This window comes from Rhea americana, unplaced genomic scaffold (genome assembly GCF_003343005.1).
Source record: "Rhea americana isolate MKP2758 unplaced genomic scaffold, rheAme1 scaffold_115, whole genome shotgun sequence".
NCBI lineage: Eukaryota > Metazoa > Chordata > Aves > Rheiformes > Rheidae > Rhea > Rhea americana.
The window spans coordinates 1,244,124-1,261,606 of NW_028185206.1; the positions used below are offsets into that span (position 1 = coordinate 1,244,124).

At 42.8% G+C, this 17,483-nt stretch overlaps 3 protein-coding genes across 5 annotated transcripts in view; 1 reads left to right on the forward strand and 2 right to left on the reverse strand.

Annotated features, from left to right (window-relative positions):
* PDE6B (phosphodiesterase 6B) overlaps positions 1–864 on the reverse strand; it is a 28,216-nt gene extending 27,352 nt beyond the window's left edge. Inside the window, exon 1 of the mRNA XM_085317486.1 lies at positions 798–864. The gene's annotated coding sequence lies outside the window, so the exon portion shown is untranslated. The remainder of the gene's footprint in view (positions 1–797) is intronic.
* A 10,320-nt stretch (positions 865–11,184) lies between these two features.
* The window catches only part of IDUA (alpha-L-iduronidase), a 60,940-nt gene continuing 54,641 nt past the window's right edge, over positions 11,185–17,483 (reverse strand). For all 3 annotated transcript variants that reach the window (XR_014897366.1, XR_014897363.1, XR_014897362.1), the window contains one exon: positions 11,185–12,777. The gene's annotated coding sequence lies outside the window, so the exon portion shown is untranslated. The remainder of the gene's footprint in view (positions 12,778–17,483) is intronic.
* LOC146600815 (purpurin) lies at positions 11,491–16,324 on the forward strand. Its single transcript, XM_085317872.1, has 4 exons — positions 11,491–11,607; positions 13,129–13,265; positions 14,755–14,867; positions 16,098–16,324. The coding sequence occupies exons 1-4, from the start codon at positions 11,491–11,493 to the stop codon at positions 16,322–16,324; spliced, it is 594 nt and encodes a 197-aa protein (XP_085173998.1).

Genomic DNA, 17,483 nt, shown 5'->3' on the forward strand with positions numbered 1-17,483 from the left:
GAACACGTGTCAATGACACCATGTGGAAAAGGGTGTATCTACTAGGATGTACTTCTGTTACATAACAGCTTGTACAAGATTGTACTGAACAGATGTGAAACGTGGACAACAGTGGGAAAACACGACCTCTGAAAAAAGATTTAGGTTTTTCATATCTCTTTTCTTTGTTAAATGAGTAGTCTCCAAATATACAGAAGGCTACTGTAGAGAAAAAGGGAATAGTCCATTTTCCATGGTTATATCAGATAGGAGAAGATTTCAGATCATCATTAAAAAGGTTTCCCCACTAAWGGCAATACTGAAGCACTGGAATATATAGTCTCACCTGATCATAGATACCCCTAAAAAAAGAGGTGTCATCTTTTTCCAAACAAACATCTGTCGGAAGTGATGTATGTGTAATGACAGTTGTCCAGTGGAAGTGGTCCAGATAAGCAGCTTCTTATAGCTGGAGAGAAGCTCATTTTTCTGTGGCCTGCTTTGCATGGCCYACAGCCTCCCAAGCCAATTAGATGTGAGGAAATCATTGCTTGGACATCAGAAAAAAACTTCCCCTCATGGCAGTGTGTACCTGATGGATTAACCATTTTCTTAAYGATTAGTGCATGATGGAAATACGAGACATCCTGCTGCCTTCCACAGCCTCTGTCCCAGAATCAACCTGAGCCTTCCAGATGATTGTAAAATATTGGCCTATTCCACTTATATTGATGGAGGCAAGGTGAGGGAAGGACTGCATAGTATCAGAATATTAAAAGAATTGTCAAGGGACTTGAACTTGAGTTGTGGGTTCTTACCTGACAAAACAATGAAGCCTCATATCACCTGGACTTTGAGGAGGTCTGTGGTGAAGTGTAGCTCCTCTTACAACCTGGCATACTGTGGCCTGACCGTCTTCCTCTCCTTTGGGACTTTCTTTGTCCCAAAAGGTCAGATTGTGGAAGGACAGGTTTCTCGACAGGTCATAGGTTTCTCAAGAGGTCATAGCCATTTCCCTGAATTCTGCCTGTGTCCCAAAGAATGGCTTTGAATCAGGCTGTGTACCAAGCAGAGATCACAGCATAGAGTTGGGCAGCTGAGGTTATTCAGGGTGCCCTGTCTCTGAACAGAAGGTCTGCTGGGCTTAGTACCATACGGTATTTTTTTAGGCTATGTGGCTTCACTTTTCCTGTGTAAACTGACATATGCAGTTTTGGTGATTGTACTGAGGGGTATAACAGTTGTGTGTGGTTTTAGGGAGAGATCAAAAATCTCTCCAATGCAGGTGGGGAAACTATTCATATCAAACTATGAGTCAAATTGAAACTCTTTTGGATGCAAACCTTCCAGACATCTGCAGTTTGTTAAGTATGAAATATTCTATTCAATTCAAGATAAATGTTTTGATTTTGAAATGTTTATTAAAAAAAAAAAGGCACACAGTGCCAACAATGACACTCCAGGCTCAGATTATGGAAGATCCAGGCTGAGCTCCTTCCCATGCAGGATTTGAAACTTAAGAAGCTAACTTTTTGCTGCGGAAAGAATAAAGGTCCTAAAGTATTTTACAGAAGGGGGGGATATTGAGGCAGTATGGATTAAGCCAAATTAGCACTGTAGAACTGCAGTGTAATCAAAATCACATATGAATGGTAGGTGAAAATTTAAATTATGTGTGCAAAGGGAGCAAGCAACTGCCAGAGAAACCTCCTTTGTGGAGGGTAAGACTGAGGTATCCAAGATTTAAAGCATAGTGCAAAGGTTATAGGTGTTCCCAATGTCTTCAGGGAAACTTTTGTGGAGCTCTTAAGCGATTGCTGATACACCAATGATAATTGAGGAGGATACAATCTAAGCCTTCACCAGGATAATGTTGTTTCTTTGCCTTAAGCAAACAAYGGAGGATTTTGCAGGATGAGGCTGGTATTTTAGGAAACTTGCACCAGGCTCTCACAGAGCATCATAATATCCGAGCACGTGTGACTGCATACATTTGTTTTTAATAGCTTTAAAACTGATTTGTAGAGTCAGCACAGGACCTGTACCTTATTGGTTGTGGATGGATATTCTTCTTTAAGTACTGTTTCAAATGGAAACCCCAAACACTTAAGCTGTGAAGGCTCAGCTGGTAGCTGGGAAAATGAGCTGGACCATCTTGCAATAAACTTCATCCTCATCTAATAGCCCATATCACAGTCTCTCCCCACTCCTAGGGCTGGCACTACTGAAAGCTCCAATTCTGAMGCAAGACTACGCAGCTGGCATGATGCAAAACACACTGCTCTGAGGGAAGCAGCACTGTTAGGTCCTCTTGTGGGACTGTGTCTAAAGCAGATGTTGCAGATGCTACTGATAAAAAAGAAAAGATGATGGCAAAAATTGGGGCTCGTGGGAGTGCAGCTGCTTTTGCCCCTCCTCCATGGGAACAAAGCTTTCCTCCAAACCAAGAGGCTGAAGGCAAGGGGCTGCAAGTGACTAATTCGATTAACTATTATCCTCAGAGGATACTGTATTGACAGCTACACTCAAACCTTCCTGGCTCACTCATCTGTGAGCATAACAAGATTGCAGCTTATCTGATTTACCAAGTAATATTCTCATGCCACCTGCTTGTATCCGAAAATAAACCTCCTGCTTCAAGCCCCTGGAGCCCAGTGAGGATCGCACCCACGTGTCTCCCCCTCCTCTGTCGGAATCTCCTTGTTCACCTGGAATCTTTTCCCAGGCACCCACTGGTTTTCTCATCGGCCAAACAGTTAGCATTTAAAAATTCAGGTTTCTCTCTCTCTCTTTTTTTTTTCTTTTTTTTTTCTTTTTTTTTTTTTCTTTTTTTCTTTTTTCAGAAAGAAATGTCTCTTCCTCCTCCGTTTCTTGCCTGGGGCCTTTAGATGGCACTACAGCACAGACTCACGGGCTTCGATGTGCATCTCCAGACAGGCACATCGGGTGGGGATGATGGACACGAGCAGAGGGACGGGCTGACAGCACCTCCCAGAGTCCCTGCAGGGCAGGTGCAGAGGCACCGACTGGGCGCCGCGACTGGGGAGCAGCGTGGGGCCCAGTGGCAGCAAGGGAGCTGCGTGCGGACCAGGCACATGGGCTTTCCTTGGATGGGGCAAGCCCAGCTGAGATCTTCCAGCTCTGTCTCCTGGGCTCTGCTCCAGGTAGGGGCTGAACATGCCTGCAACCAGAGCCAGCTTACCTGTTTTTAGCTTACTCTGGCTGTTTTGTGTAAATACAGCCCCAGAGGTACGAGAGTGTGACTTAATGACCAGTCCTGGGCCTACAGAAAGCACAGCTTGAGTGTTGGCTGTTTATGCTTAAAGCCTTGATTCCTTAGATAGGTAATACTGAAAGCATTGCAGGATTGTTAAAGATAGTGTACTGAAGTACAACCGCCACAACGGATACACCAGCGTGTATTGCTGGCAATTCAATTGCAAGGGTGAGGAATGTGTTTTTGAGTCAAAATAAGTACCTGGATGCCCTTGGAGAATTTTGTTTACTTTTTGTGCAGAAAATAATTCCATTCTGTCATACCTTTCCAAAATTAGGCAATAGCGATCGGTAATCCTTTGCTCTCCACTGCTCATGCAGTGTCCATTAGGAAAAGAAGAGTAGAGAAGGAGCTGTAAAAAGAATCTAAGGTTTGCAGATATCCACAGAACAAGGGGCCAGTGTACCAGACAAGCAGAGAAATTTGTGGGAAATATGGCCATACTAATAAAATAAAATAAAACAAAACAAAACAGAGAACAAGATTGCTTAGCAGAGAAGAAATGGAGAAAAAGAATTGACTTTAAGTTCAAAAATAAAGAACAGAAGAGATGAAGTACTGGGGAAGAAGAGTTTAGTGTAGTGATGGTATTTTTAGCTGGCATTTGCAACTAACTCTTTGCAGCAATACTGCAATTTTCAATGCATTCAGTTTGTTACCCAGTCTAAAGTGGATGTAAACTTGGCCTTTGGGCCAAGGGTATTCCAGGTACAAGTTTGGTACCTGGAGCTGGGACCCTGAGAGTTGACTGGAGCTTCTTGGCCCCTCTAACATCAATGAATTTTCTACCTAAATGACCTCAGTAGAAGAAAAATATCTTGTGGTAAAAATGTTGAAGTTTCCTAGCCATGTCAAGAGGCAATGGGCAGAAACTGAAGCACAGGAAGTTCTGCCTGACCGTGAGGGGGAATTTCTTCCCTGTGAGAGTGACAGAGCACTGGAACAGGTTGCCCAGAGAGGTTGTGGAGTCTCCTTCTCTGGAGATCTTCAAGGCCTGCCTGGATGTAACCCTGTCTAACATGCTGTAGGTGACCCTGCTTGAGCAGGTGGGTTGGACTAGATGATCTCCAGAGGTCCCTTCCAACCTTACTGAGTATATGATTCTATGTCTCAGGTCTTGCAGCTTCAAAGAAAATCAGCTATTTAAAGTTGAAAGCAAAGAATATTCTTTGTGAAAAAAAAATGAAGCTAATTAGATCATCCTTGGTAGCTTAAACAAGAAAAAAAACCAATTATTTTCTCTCTTCTAAAGCATAAGTCATTCTTTTCKCCAACAGAGAAAGCATAGATAGCAAACTGAAATACAGATGTACAGGAAAGCCTTTGGCTTATTCCCTAGCTCTGAGACTCTCTAGTCAGGCTCCCGATCACAGCTGCCCTCTCCTTGGAGCACAGGGATGCTCTGGCCTAAACCTTCCTGCCTTAGTCTGTTTCCGCCTTCTGTTGCAGATTGAAACTGCGTCCTCTAATGCTTGCTAAGGCCAGGTGCCTGGCTAATGGCCTTTGGCTGCACGCACATATAGACCTAAAACTTCCTCTGGCTTTGGCAAGTTGTGTTTCTGATTTTAGCTTTTAAATCCACTGGCGTGTACATCCTGGCTTATCCAGAACTGCTCAAGCTCCTTGCTAACAGTATCATTTTGGTAAAGCACCTTGAGAGGACTGCCATGAAAGAAACAGTAATTACCCCGTCAGAATACCCTGGAGGCATCACTTAACTGTCTGCATGTGTGATAGAAGACATATGTTCTATTGTTACCTCACGCTTTATAATAACTTAGAGCCTATAGGTTTATTCCCGCATTTTTGCTCTTAAGCTTCTTTCATTTTATGAACAGAAAACATATCTAAAACTATGATCTATGAACAGATCTAAAACTTTTTATACATAAATCATCAGGAGTATTTGCATACTTTCTACGCCACTCAAATTTAGGTGGCATCGTGAGAATAACACCAGGGATTAAACAGGCTCTGATCTGTTACCCCACTGTGAAATGTGGTAGGGGTACTCTCTGCCACAAGCAAACACCACCATTCCTCCTGTTGTCCCTTGGCAAAAAAGAATAGAATCAGGATATTAAAATACCCTAAGATTGTCTTCAGGCGTAAAGATTTGAGGCCCAAACAGCTTATTTCCCCTCATATTTGCAGGTGTTGCCCTTTCTAACCAAAAACATGGGTACCAGAAATACTTCCTGCGCTGAAGAGGTGATCTCCTCTGCACTCCCCAGGCTGGAGGACTGATACATAAATGCAAATATTATGTTTAAAAAAATGTCACAAGACTTGTAATTAAAATTAATAAATCTGTCAACAGTGAAATGGCCTAATACAGTAGTAAGCACTAGACATGTAATAGTAAATAATATCTCTTATAATTAACACTGGAAAAACAAAACCAAAACATCCCCCTCTTCACTCGATGGTCAAAAAAATCTGTATTTCAACAAGCTTCCTTAGTCTGGCATAGTCTCTTTGTGCAGAATAGCAAGAGGCCAACAAGGAAATTGCCAAAACTTGTATAGTGAAATGCAGCAGCTTGTTCAAGCTGCAATCGTCTTCCACACAGCTGTGCAGAAATCAGGCAGTGGTATAGAAGTGGATCTGCTCCTCTGGCTAGCAGACCTCTACACATTAAAATGCCACTTCAGCACAGATTTTAGTCAGCTCTGCAGTCATTATGTGCTGCCAAGGCAGCAGGATGCTGATGAGCTTGGGACTGAAGCTATAACTTAGTTTTGCTAATGACAATAGCCCTGAGAAAACTGCAGTCAAGAGTCTGCTCTTAAAGCATAAGAACAAGCGAAGTGAGAGAAATCCTGATGTATTCTATTGATCTGCAACCACGTATGTTTCACAGGCCTTTTGTGGCAAGGTAGTGTGGTTAGAGGGAAGAAAAAATAACAATCACATTAAATAGAGTAAAAACTTCTGTGTAACATCTGAAATGCAAATGTTCTGGTCTCATCTATCTGCTGGGCAGGGAGACTACAAGAAAGAGCCAGTCTGTGACCACAGAAGTTTACATTAACTATAGGCAAAAAGTAAATATCTCTGCACCATCAGGAATAAATCCATGTAAGCATGTTAAATCCCAGGGAGATGAATGCTCTGTTACTGAATGTAACAGGAAAGGAATATTCAGAGCTTTGCCCAAAAATCAAAAATCTATCATCCGAGGCTTAGGTATGTAGAACATAATTTGTCTGAGCACACTTATTTTCCAGTTGTGGCACAGAAAACGTAATTTACTGTTAAGCTGGCCACTGTAATGGGTTTTCGCTGTAACCTCATTTTGCAATGAAAAATTGTAACTTTGCTTGAGGCAAGTGGGGTAGGAGAAATGGCAGAAGGGCCAAAAGTCTTTTCTGCAGACCTAGCAGTCCAGGGACAGTGGGCAAGTGGTTCACCTCTGCTGGTGCTAATGGAAGTCATGGGGTGGAGGGAATTGCTCCTGGCCAGCCCTCGTTGGCTGAGGAGCTGTGGCTGTTGGATGCCTCCATGCTTTGGGCTACTTCTTGCTTTTGTGTGTAAATGCAGGGACATGCCTTTCTGCTCCTCTGTGCTGCGTCGAGCGCAGAGGGGAGCATGAGCCTCTGGTCTTTAAACTGCCATGCAATGCATTTAGAAAGAATGTCACTATCACACTTTAGAAAGGAAAGGTGAACTTCAGGTTATGTCATTTAAAGCTCTGAAATATTTAAATGGCTCTTTGAAAGTCATAGTACAGTGACTTATGCTCCTTTTTTATCTATTGATGTAACACACCCAAGGACCTTAACCTCTGAATCACATAGTAACAAACTTCAAATGATTTCCTCTTCATCTGTTTTGTGTCACCTCTTCATTTGGGAAAGATCAGCAGTTTTGAGTGGAAGTCACAGAAACTGAGAACTCCKTAACTGATGGCCTTTGTGTGGTCTGCCACCACAGAAAAGCCTCATTTCTTCTGCTCACTCGCTTGCTGAGGGAGTAGAAAAGATTGCCAATGTTGTGGTCCTTGGCAGAGATGGAACTAGAGCCTGGCTTCCCCAGACACACATATATGACACTGCAGAAGGAAGTCCTGCATGTTTAAGAATGTGAATTGGAGCTAAAGCTAGAGCAGGAAATCCTTTCTGCTTACTGTTCGATAACCACTATGGTATTTCTCAAAGGTTACTCAAAATGCACCTACAATGCACTTGTTCTCCCGCACCCTGGTAAACAAGCACATAGCTTGATTGCTAGCTGGACATCAAGGAACCCAATACCTGATGCAAGACACTATTTATTTAGAGATCTCACCATACTATCAGCTGCTGAGCTAGTACATTTGGCTAAATCTGAGCTAGCAGTGCAATTACAGTAATTCCCAGAACAATTTACCCACTGCATTTTCCAAAAGTACAGTTGTAAGGAGGGGTTCTGTTAGGAACAGGAAGACCAACACTGCTGCTGCTAGATTTTATAGGATAGGGCAACAGATATCATTAAATCATCTTTGCTGCCTATTTTAAAACTACATTAAATCTACCAGTTACTCCTGCACTGAGTACAGCAGGCTGAACATATATTTTGTCTGGTCAGACCACCTCTTCCAGAAAAAAAGCAAGCAGTCTTAACAGCCTTGGATGTTGTTAAGCCTACAACACAGCCTTGGATGTCCTCTTTGAAAACTAGTTCCTCCAGTACTCCTTTGTTTTTGTAGGATTCATTTCATGTTAAATCAAGTTTAACTAACTCAAGAATATGCTTTATCTCTTTTCTAGGCTCCTCTTTTTTTTTTATCTAAGCTCAGTATGAACTACCACAATACTGGGAAACTGAAGGTTATTGTGATATTCTTTTCTTCTCGCTCCAAAGAACAAATAAAGCAGTGACAGATGTTATGGTAACCAACCAAAATCTTGTGCTGTGATTAGCTATTATTAGCAGGTCTATAATCCCCAAGGGATTAAGTGGTCACCTAAGCATGGCTTCAAGTGTCACCTATGTCTCACAGGACATAAAGTAATCTGTTTTTTGAAAACAGATGAAGTGATAAGTGATTTGAAGCCCTTCTAATTTACAGAAAACCTGTGTTTCATTCTGTCTTAAATCACAGCTTTGTGGTGGAAAATAGCAGTTCTGCACTTAGATTCTGTTTCAGGTGAGGTCCTTTGAAAAGTTAGTGGGTATCCAGCCCTCAAAAGCAGTTTAAAAAGTTGTTTTTTATGTCCTTTAAATGACCAAGCATTTTAAAGAAATTAAGTGGTCCTCTGCTGATTTTCCTTTCACTCCACAATGAATTAAATGCTGCTGCTGAAGAAAAGGAGTGTGTCACTGGGGCGTACTTGGCTTCAAAATTGCCAGGCCTTTTGGTTTAATCCATAGTTTTTTGTTTTAAGGTCTGTGCTCAGCAATTCTCCCCTCCTCTTTTGCAGTTATGGTGCTGCTTGTGAAGGGTCTGCATGCAAAGCAACTACCAAATGACAGTATATGCCTGAGGCCTTACATAACTAGTTTTGTCTAAATTAATTGAGCTGGTTATTGTCACACTCCATGTGGATGGCTTCAGCCCTGTGCAAACCCTGCAGGAGCCTGCTGATCCCTGGGACACAGCACATACGGTAAGCAGACAGCTGCAGCTGAAGGATTAGTTCAGCAAATATCCATTTGGTATCTTTCTAGAAAAACAGGCCAGAGGTCCAGGCAGGACAGGGTAGGTCCATGTTTCCCAAGGCATGCAGCACCCAGGAGCTTGTGGTGGCAATTGAGTATGTGCCATCTCCCTGCACTTCCAGGCTCTGGTATCCCTGGATAAACCAAGTCAAAATGCTGAATGAAGAAATGCAGTGTGTCCAAGGGGAGCTTTTGGCTCCAAAATCACCAGAACTTTTTGTGGTTTAATCCACATGTCTCTTGTTTTTAAGTCTCGGTTCAAAAGGTTCTGCCTTTTTACCTATGGTGCTGCATGTGAAGGATCTGCATGCAAGCAGCCACCAAAAGACAGTTTCACTCTGTAGTCTTAGAGAAACAGTCAGTTCCTCCCTGAGATATGCACACACATATCAAGGTCTCCCTTTAAAATGTCAGAGGAAACTGCACAGAGGCCCTATTCCCCCTGACAACAAGCATTGTCTTTCCCACATAATGGGCAACTCTAAACAAGTTGCTTGCAAAGCAGCAATGTAGACACCAGGGGTGGAGGTGAAGTTGCACTTTTCTGTTCAGGAATTCTTGGGCAAGTGATTGCAGGAGATCTCTGCAGCAAGTCTTTATGTGTAATGTGAATATCCAGACCACTGAAGCAGCACCAAGAGATGGAGGACTCTGTGGGCTCTTCTGCAGGAACTGTAGAGTCATTCCTGATGTGTACATCCACAACCCCTGGACACTCCACAGTCCAGTGGGATACATAACTGTCATTACTCATCCAGTCCTGGATGAGTATCTGAAGTCTTTGACTATTACCTAGGTGAAGAAGGGTAGAGAAAAATAAATAGAGAGACTATGGAGAAGAGAAATTCTCTTCTAGAAAGAGAAGAGACAGCTGGGAAGATTATTTGCATGATGGGCACAGGCTGCTGCCAAAAATGCCTTTCTAGTCATTTCTGGCATTCTATTTATTTGTGCTTCATTGCATGCTCATGGAAGGCTTCTATGAAAATTATCTTGGGAAGAAGAGAGCTATAGTGTTTGTGCGACTGGAAATGTCCACGAGACAAACTGGGAAGAATGTGCATAGAGATGTTTCCAGTACATAGATGAATGAGGTGCTCCAAGGTTTTGTTGTGGTCCTGAAGGTAAATTTTTTAGTTTTGCAGATTTTTGGCTTCATCAGTCTGCTTTTGCAGAGATCACCTTCATTTGATAATGCAGCTATTGGAAGTGCTCATAATATATCTACCCCATGCAAGCGGGCAAGTGGACAAGTATAAACACATGCCTAAGCAGATGCATATGCACAGTACATGAGTTTCTGATTAATACTCTGTGCTTATTCTCTTAACACGTGGAAGGAGCAGAAAGACTTCAGTGAGACAAAAGTGCGGTACAATCACTTCAGCAGACTTACTAGCTTTCTGGGATGCTTTTTCCATTATGTAAAAGCTGTGTTTGTATTAGTATAGCAGTCAGACCCACCAGTGTGAGGATTACAGTTGGTTTTTACATAATGGATTATCCAAGATTAAGCGTTTTATTCAGGCACACGAGCAAAAATAACCAATTAGTGACTTTGCAGATTCATTATTTAAAGGCAGCTGGAGGGCAATTCACAGAAATCTCTCCTGCTGACTGCAGCCCAAAGACTGAAGCAGAGTAGACTCGGAGATCTCCAACACCTCCACCCCAACAGGTAGGTCTTTCTTGCAGCAGAGATGAATCAGGTTAACACCTCTTGCAGCAGGAGCCTGCAACTTGCGTGACAGCAGCTAGGAGAAGAGTAACTGCTCAGGTGCCTGGTAGTCTTAGGTTGGTAGCTCAGCTCCGATGTCAATGTCAGGTGTCAGTTATCTGTGTTTTAACTTGTCATCAGAACAGGTATGCAGGGTCAAATACACCAACAAATGTGCATGTAGGTGCTCTCTTTTTCCAAAGATGAGGACCAAACCTGCTGGGATGCAGATGAGCAGGGTTACACTGGCAGATAAATACCGTCATGGCCATCTTGTGGCTGCACTGGAATGGGAGATCAGCCCTCCAGAGACTCTTTGTTATCTGTTATGTTTATAGGGGGGATGGAAACTGAGAGAAGAAAATACTAAAATGTAATTTGCCATTAGAGTAGGCAGCTCTCATCCCTGATTAGGTGATGAGAACTGGCCATAATGAACACAGCTTTGCTGGTTTTAAAGCAGAGTGAATGAACACCACAGGATAATTATAAACAACAGACTTCCAACCTACACTGCTTTACCAGAGCTCACTAGAACATTATTTTTTGTCAAAAAAAAATCAAATTCTATCAATTCTTACCAACTTTATCTAAAGTCTGTCTTGATTTATAACATAAAAATGGCATGAACTGAAATACTACTAGCAGCAACCAAAATATTCTTRCAAAGTAATTGCCATAGGTGCTCAGAGGTATAGAGACAGCTGGATTCAGACACCATGATGACCTAGGTTTCTCAGTAAAGTAGTACTAAATGCAGTGTGGGATGAAACTAGTTTTTAAAATAAATGGAATATATTTATGGAAACAGCACTGGCTATTCATATCTGCTGTGAAATAAGACTCGGCATGTCTGCTTTTGTCTTGCAGAATGAAATACTCACAATTTGTTTTCCTGGCATCAATTTTTTCCACTATTGAAGACAGCCTAGCTCAGACCTGTGCAGTGGAGTCTTTCTCTGTGAAAGACAATTTTGATCCAAAAAGGGTAATTATGGTTAATTCATCTGCTAAATACAATACATATGAAGAAGCTTTACTATATAAAATGTTTTACCAGGTTATATAGGCTGTATAAAGGAGTTCACTGCCAAGAAGTTAACTTGGTTCATATGCTGTCTCACAAACACTGTTTCTGTAGTTTGCTCTTTTTGATAGTGTTTGACTTGCTGAATATTATGGAAACACTGGCCACAAAGGGCAGGGATGTTATTCTACCAAATATGATCTTCTACTAGTTCAAGTTCAGTATGGCTTTCAGTTTTGGGCAGTCCCATGAATGAAACACTTTAGATCCCTAAACATAGAGAGAAGGTGCAAACAAGGTATCCTGTGGACTTGTATTCACAGCTGGCCATGCTTGGGAGTCACAGCAAAATGAGAGTTTATCTAGCTGGGTGTGTTGGACACAGCCTGGCTTTTGGTTCTAAATGCAGCATTAATTTGCCTGCCTTCCTCTAAAAAGTAAAGTAGGGCTAACTGCGTTAGTAAAGGCCCTGGTTGTTGTGCCAGTTCCTGTTTTGACTGTCCACCTGCAAATATCACCTCCAGCCACAAACAGAATTTGTTGCTTGCCAGCCATTCTTCTTTACAAAGTTTGCCTTGCTGGAAAGAAACTCATGTCTGGGAAGAGTTTCAGGAACATCAATATCTTGCTATATCAGAGTTCTGCTCGGCCTCATGTACCTGGGAGCTAATGCACTCTATTTCATGCTTAAGTATGTAACTTTCCAGACAAATTTCATACCTTTAACTGAAGAGTCAAACTGAGCAGAGTTAAATTCCACTAAGTTCTACTCTCCTCATTGATTTTACCAATAATGGTAACTTTTGAGGGTCTGTCTTGCAGTAACTTGTTTAGATCTTACTTTTGTTTTAGTAGGTACTGCTTTTGAATTTCCAGGGTCCCCTTTGTTTAGTTATTTTCTTCTTCTTAATCTCATTTCATTTTCCCCTGCTGCTAGTCTCCCTAGCACATTTTTTCCTCTTCCTAATGCACATAGTCATTGCTTTCTGCTTCTCCAGGTAGACCTGGGATACCATCAGAGATCAGCTTTGGCCCCAGGCAGCCAAAAAAAGTGGTTCCAGCCAAATTGCTGAAGGCTTTACAGCTGTGATTTAGTGTCTTCATTGGCATCTCCCATGGAAAAGTCTGGACCTAAATAGGAACAGAGAAGAGATGCCTTGATTCAAAGCAGGCATTTCAGGGTGGGATCACAGAGACATGTTCAAGCTGGGCTGTTGCTACAGGAATGACGAAGTGGGAAAAAGTAAATGTGTATAGAAAGGTGTAGGTGCTAGAGCCATTCCTCATGGAGCCTCATGAAGCACAGAGGCGAAGGTTTATCAAATGGTTTGTCAGGACCTATGTGGTGCCTACCCACCTAAGTGCAGATCTTCTTCTTTGGCCTGGCAGTGGCTAGCTGGAGGGGAACTGTGTTTACAAAAATGCTTCTGTGCCAATGTGACACAACCAATAATTCAGATATTAATAATATTTCATTTTAAGTATGCCGGGAAGTGGTATGCCCTGGCCAAGAAGGATCCAGAAGGTCTTTTCCTTCAGGACAATATCTCTGCTGAATACACCGTTGAGGAGGATGGCACAATGACAGCGTCTTCCAAAGGCCGGGTAAAGCTTTTTGGGTAAGCATATGCCTGGCTCTCAATTGTAGGTGGTGACATGAGGTAGTGAAGGTGGGATGGACAGTGATATATCCTGAGCACAGAACTTGTCTCTATCATAAAAGGAAGCTTGATCAAGCTAACGCACTGCAAGCCAAAGGTTAAACCCATTTCAGTCCTGGGTGAGTTCTCAGGCTGCCTCTGGCCTAGGCCCATCACAAAACTACTGGGTAACTGCCAGTTCAATCACAAAGTCTAATCTTTAATGATAGAGCAGTAAAGTAACTAAATTGGAACAAAGAGAGAGGAGCTAGCGTAGCCTGCAGGCCCATAAGTAGCACAACATCTTAGATTTATTTGAAAGGAAGAAAATGAGAGAAAATGAGCATTACTTTAATAGATCTTTCAACATGGTATTGGATGGACTTCTCAGGAAAATACTCAGTTAGCAATTGGGTATCACTGTGATGCCTGAAAAGACAGATGGAAGGCAGCTTAAGATTTTCTTGTCAGTAATGATTACTATAAGGGATTACAACATGCGAAGGGATTAAATAGGTTTCTGGGTATACAAAAGAAAAACTGGAGCTTCCAGCAGGCTAATACCAGTGCTGTTCTGTATTAACTGCCCAAAGCTGCCCAATGGCATAAACAGAAGACCAGAGCAGGTGACTGTGAACCTTAGACTTAACAGCACAGCACTGCAGGCTAAGTGATACAGCTAAATGAAGCTTTGCAGATATTCCACGCATTATGGATAGGAAGACTTCTGAAAGGCCTCTTCAGAAACCAGGTGGGACCTCAAGGTTGACATAAATTTATTTCTGTAAAAGCAGAATCAAAACAAAGCTCATCATTTGTTAGAAGAGGAATGAAGACCCTAACACTGGTACACAAAACCAGGCAACTCACCATGTCCAGGCATTCACAATGCAGTAAGACATAGGCAGTATTCAAAGTAAATCAGATGGAGCACCATTAAGTGAAATGAATAAAGAAGATGGACTGTTCACGTGATTACAAGGCTCTCTTGTAGCCTGTGTGAAGGCCTTTCATCAGTTTGGAGAGGGGAGTGGCTGTAATTATTTCCTTGTATGTAAAAGGCATCCCTTATATCAATCCCCAGCTTCTGCTGGGGAATACAGTAAATTTTTCCTATCTCAGTACAAACACAGGTCAGTTCTGGCCGGGAGGCAAGAAACATTCACTGTTTTGCATGGCAGTTGTCTAGTTGTACCCAAACAAGTGCTAAAAAGCAGGCTGAGCCAGAGGGGGGACAGAATAGTGCCCTCACTATAGAGTGCATAGGTTACCGTGCACTGTCATTCATGGGATATCACAGACTTGCTTTCCTTGATGACTAAGAGTGAGTCTATATTAAGAAAGACTATGCCTGTGCTTGAAGCAATGGCACTGCACCCTAGCCTGGTGCTTCCTTGAGTCCTGCATGGGGCTGTTGTGGGATAGTCTCAGCAGGGTTTTATCTTCAGCCCCACGGATCTTGTTACAGGTTCTGGGTGATCTGTGCTGACATGGCTGCCCAGTACACAGTACCGGACCCAACCACTCCAGCAAAAATGTACATGACCTACCAAGGCTTGGCCAGCTACCTGTCCAGTGGTGGTGAGTGAATTTCTTCAGCCCTCCTTTATATCCCTCAAAATGTTGGTCTATGGCTTATAGCTGCCCAGATTTGTGTATTTCAGTACATGAGCAGGAAAAACAGCTGAGCTCATATTGCTCTAAAAGGAGATAAAGCATCCATAGAGGGAGATACTTTTTCCAAGCAGTGATTTTTATCTCCACACAAGGGACAAGATCCAGAGCCTCCCCAGTAACCCCACCTATTCGCTGGTTTAATTAACAGGGAAGATGCAGATTAGAGAGAATGGACAGTGTAGATAAATTTCATATAGCTGAGCACTGCTGCCCAATACTTCCTGGGCTCCAGTGTGGGCATTACAAAGGTGCCTGAAATCAGGCTCATCCTTGCACACCTTATAGCTAATGGGACATGACATGTACACCTGAATCTGCACCCTAACAGCAAGGCACATATTCTGTCAGACAGATACAGCTGGAATCAACAACTCTGAGCTGTTAACTGAAGTTCCCCTTGCAGAAACTCCTTGAGTTGAATCTCATTAATGCACCCTACACACCTCATATTTCCAGCCAGAGTCTCCCATAACTCCTTCGGAAAGTGGGCATGATTTGGCTTGCTAATGCATAACAAAGAAATACAAATATTCAGACCTGACATAATGTACTTTATTGATCAAAAAAGCTGGAAAACAGGAGCCATGTTTTACTGAGGCTTTTCGCACAGGAAATGTGATCTGTCTGGCCTTTAGGCCCCTCTCCTTCTCCCAAGACACGTCTGGGCAAGAAATATAGAGAGATTTTTGTTATCAAAACATAATCCCATGACCCCTACTAGACTAAGAAACTGTAAGTTAAAATGCACTAACCTCAAATCCTGTCTGAGCAAAATTTGTCTTGTTGAGAGGTACCACTGGTGCTTGCCTGTGCCTTCAGCTGCAGAGTGGAGATCAGGCAGTGATGGGACAATGCTCAGCTGAATCAGAGACATTTAGCATTGGCTTCTTATCATCTTAACTGACATGTACTGCAGTGACATGAGGGGGAGCAAGGTGAATTCAGGATACACCTTGTTTGTCCCCAGTATTCATCTCACAGTGTGGATATAAGCTAAATGTGGGAGGTGATTTTATATCCTTTGGGAAGCCAGCCTGCCATGTGTTGCAGTAAAGCCTCTCTCACCCGGATGAGCACATCCACTTTTGATCTGTTTTGTCCATCATGACAAATACATATACTCTGATGTTTCAGGGGACAACTACTGGGTGATTGACACCGATTATGATAACTATGCCATTACCTATGCCTGCCGCAGCCTGAAAGAAGATGGGTCCTGTGATGATGGCTATTCCTTGATCTTCTCACGCAACCCTCGTGGACTCCCCCCAGCCATTCAGCGCATTGTGCGTCAGAAGCAGGAAGAAATCTGCATGTCTGGCCAGTTTCAGCCTGTACTTCAGTCAGGTACTCTGAGTTAATTAACAAACTCACAGAAATGACTGCACTGGCAGCTTGTAGAGTACGTTGCTGCACTTGCTCTAAATGTGGCAAAGCCATAGCAAACTGAGTTGCATTTTTTCCGCAATGGGTTTTTAAAGTAACATCTACTAAGAAAGTGGCTGTAAAAGCAAAATCCATGGAATAGAGGAAGAGCATGATTAAAGCATGATTCTGCAGCCTTAATTTTCCCCTTATAATAATGTGTGTGTTGAAGCCGGCACACTGCAGGAAGAAGATCAGCTCTTCTCTTTCCCAAGATACACAAGTGCAGGGGCTTGGGCATTGTAACAATGTATTTTTTCTGAACTTCAAAATGCGTGGCTTGCACACCTGCATAACAGCAACTTATCTTAGGTCTGTGCACTGTGCCCTACAGGTAAAGCTCCTTCCAGGAGGAAACATCCTCCCTCTCCTTAGCTGCCAGCATGATTTGTGTTGGGCTTTCTGAACAGCAAAGATGAAGGGCTTTGAGCAGCAGTCATGACTCTGCTGACAGTAGGAGTGAGCGGTTGCTCCACATATGGATAGAGCAACAGATTATTTTGCAGGTCTAACAGCTGTTTTGAGGGGCTTTTTTTTCTGGAGCCATTGAAGCTCATCTTCCAGCTGACCTGTTGCCTCTGTGGTGGGCTGATGATAAGTTTCTAGTGTTACGCACGAAGCAAGAACTCCACTTTTTGTCAGCAGCTTAGCTCCCACACCCTTCACATGGGCATAGAATCCTAGAATTGGTAAGGTTGGAAGGGACCTCTGGAGATCATCTAGTCCAACCCTTAGGCGAGTGGCCCATATGAGGAATCGAATCCGAGACCTTAGCATTATTAGCACCATGTTCTAACCAACTGAGCTAAACCAATCCCATTGCCTTCCCCAGAGAGAGGCCCTTAACTACATTAGGTCTGAGGACCTAGACTGGGGAATTAGCTCAGTAGTACGTATGCTAGGCCCAGCTGGACAGGACTCATGGGTCATCGGGACTGGTGAAAGCTGCACAGATAGCGCAAACAGAAACTTTCGCCCCTCTCACCTAATCTCGTACTGTGATTCAGAAGTACTCTGGGAAAACTGTAGCTACACTTTCACTGAAAACTAAAAATGCTGTTAAAGTATTTCACAGATTTACTTGCATGGACTAAA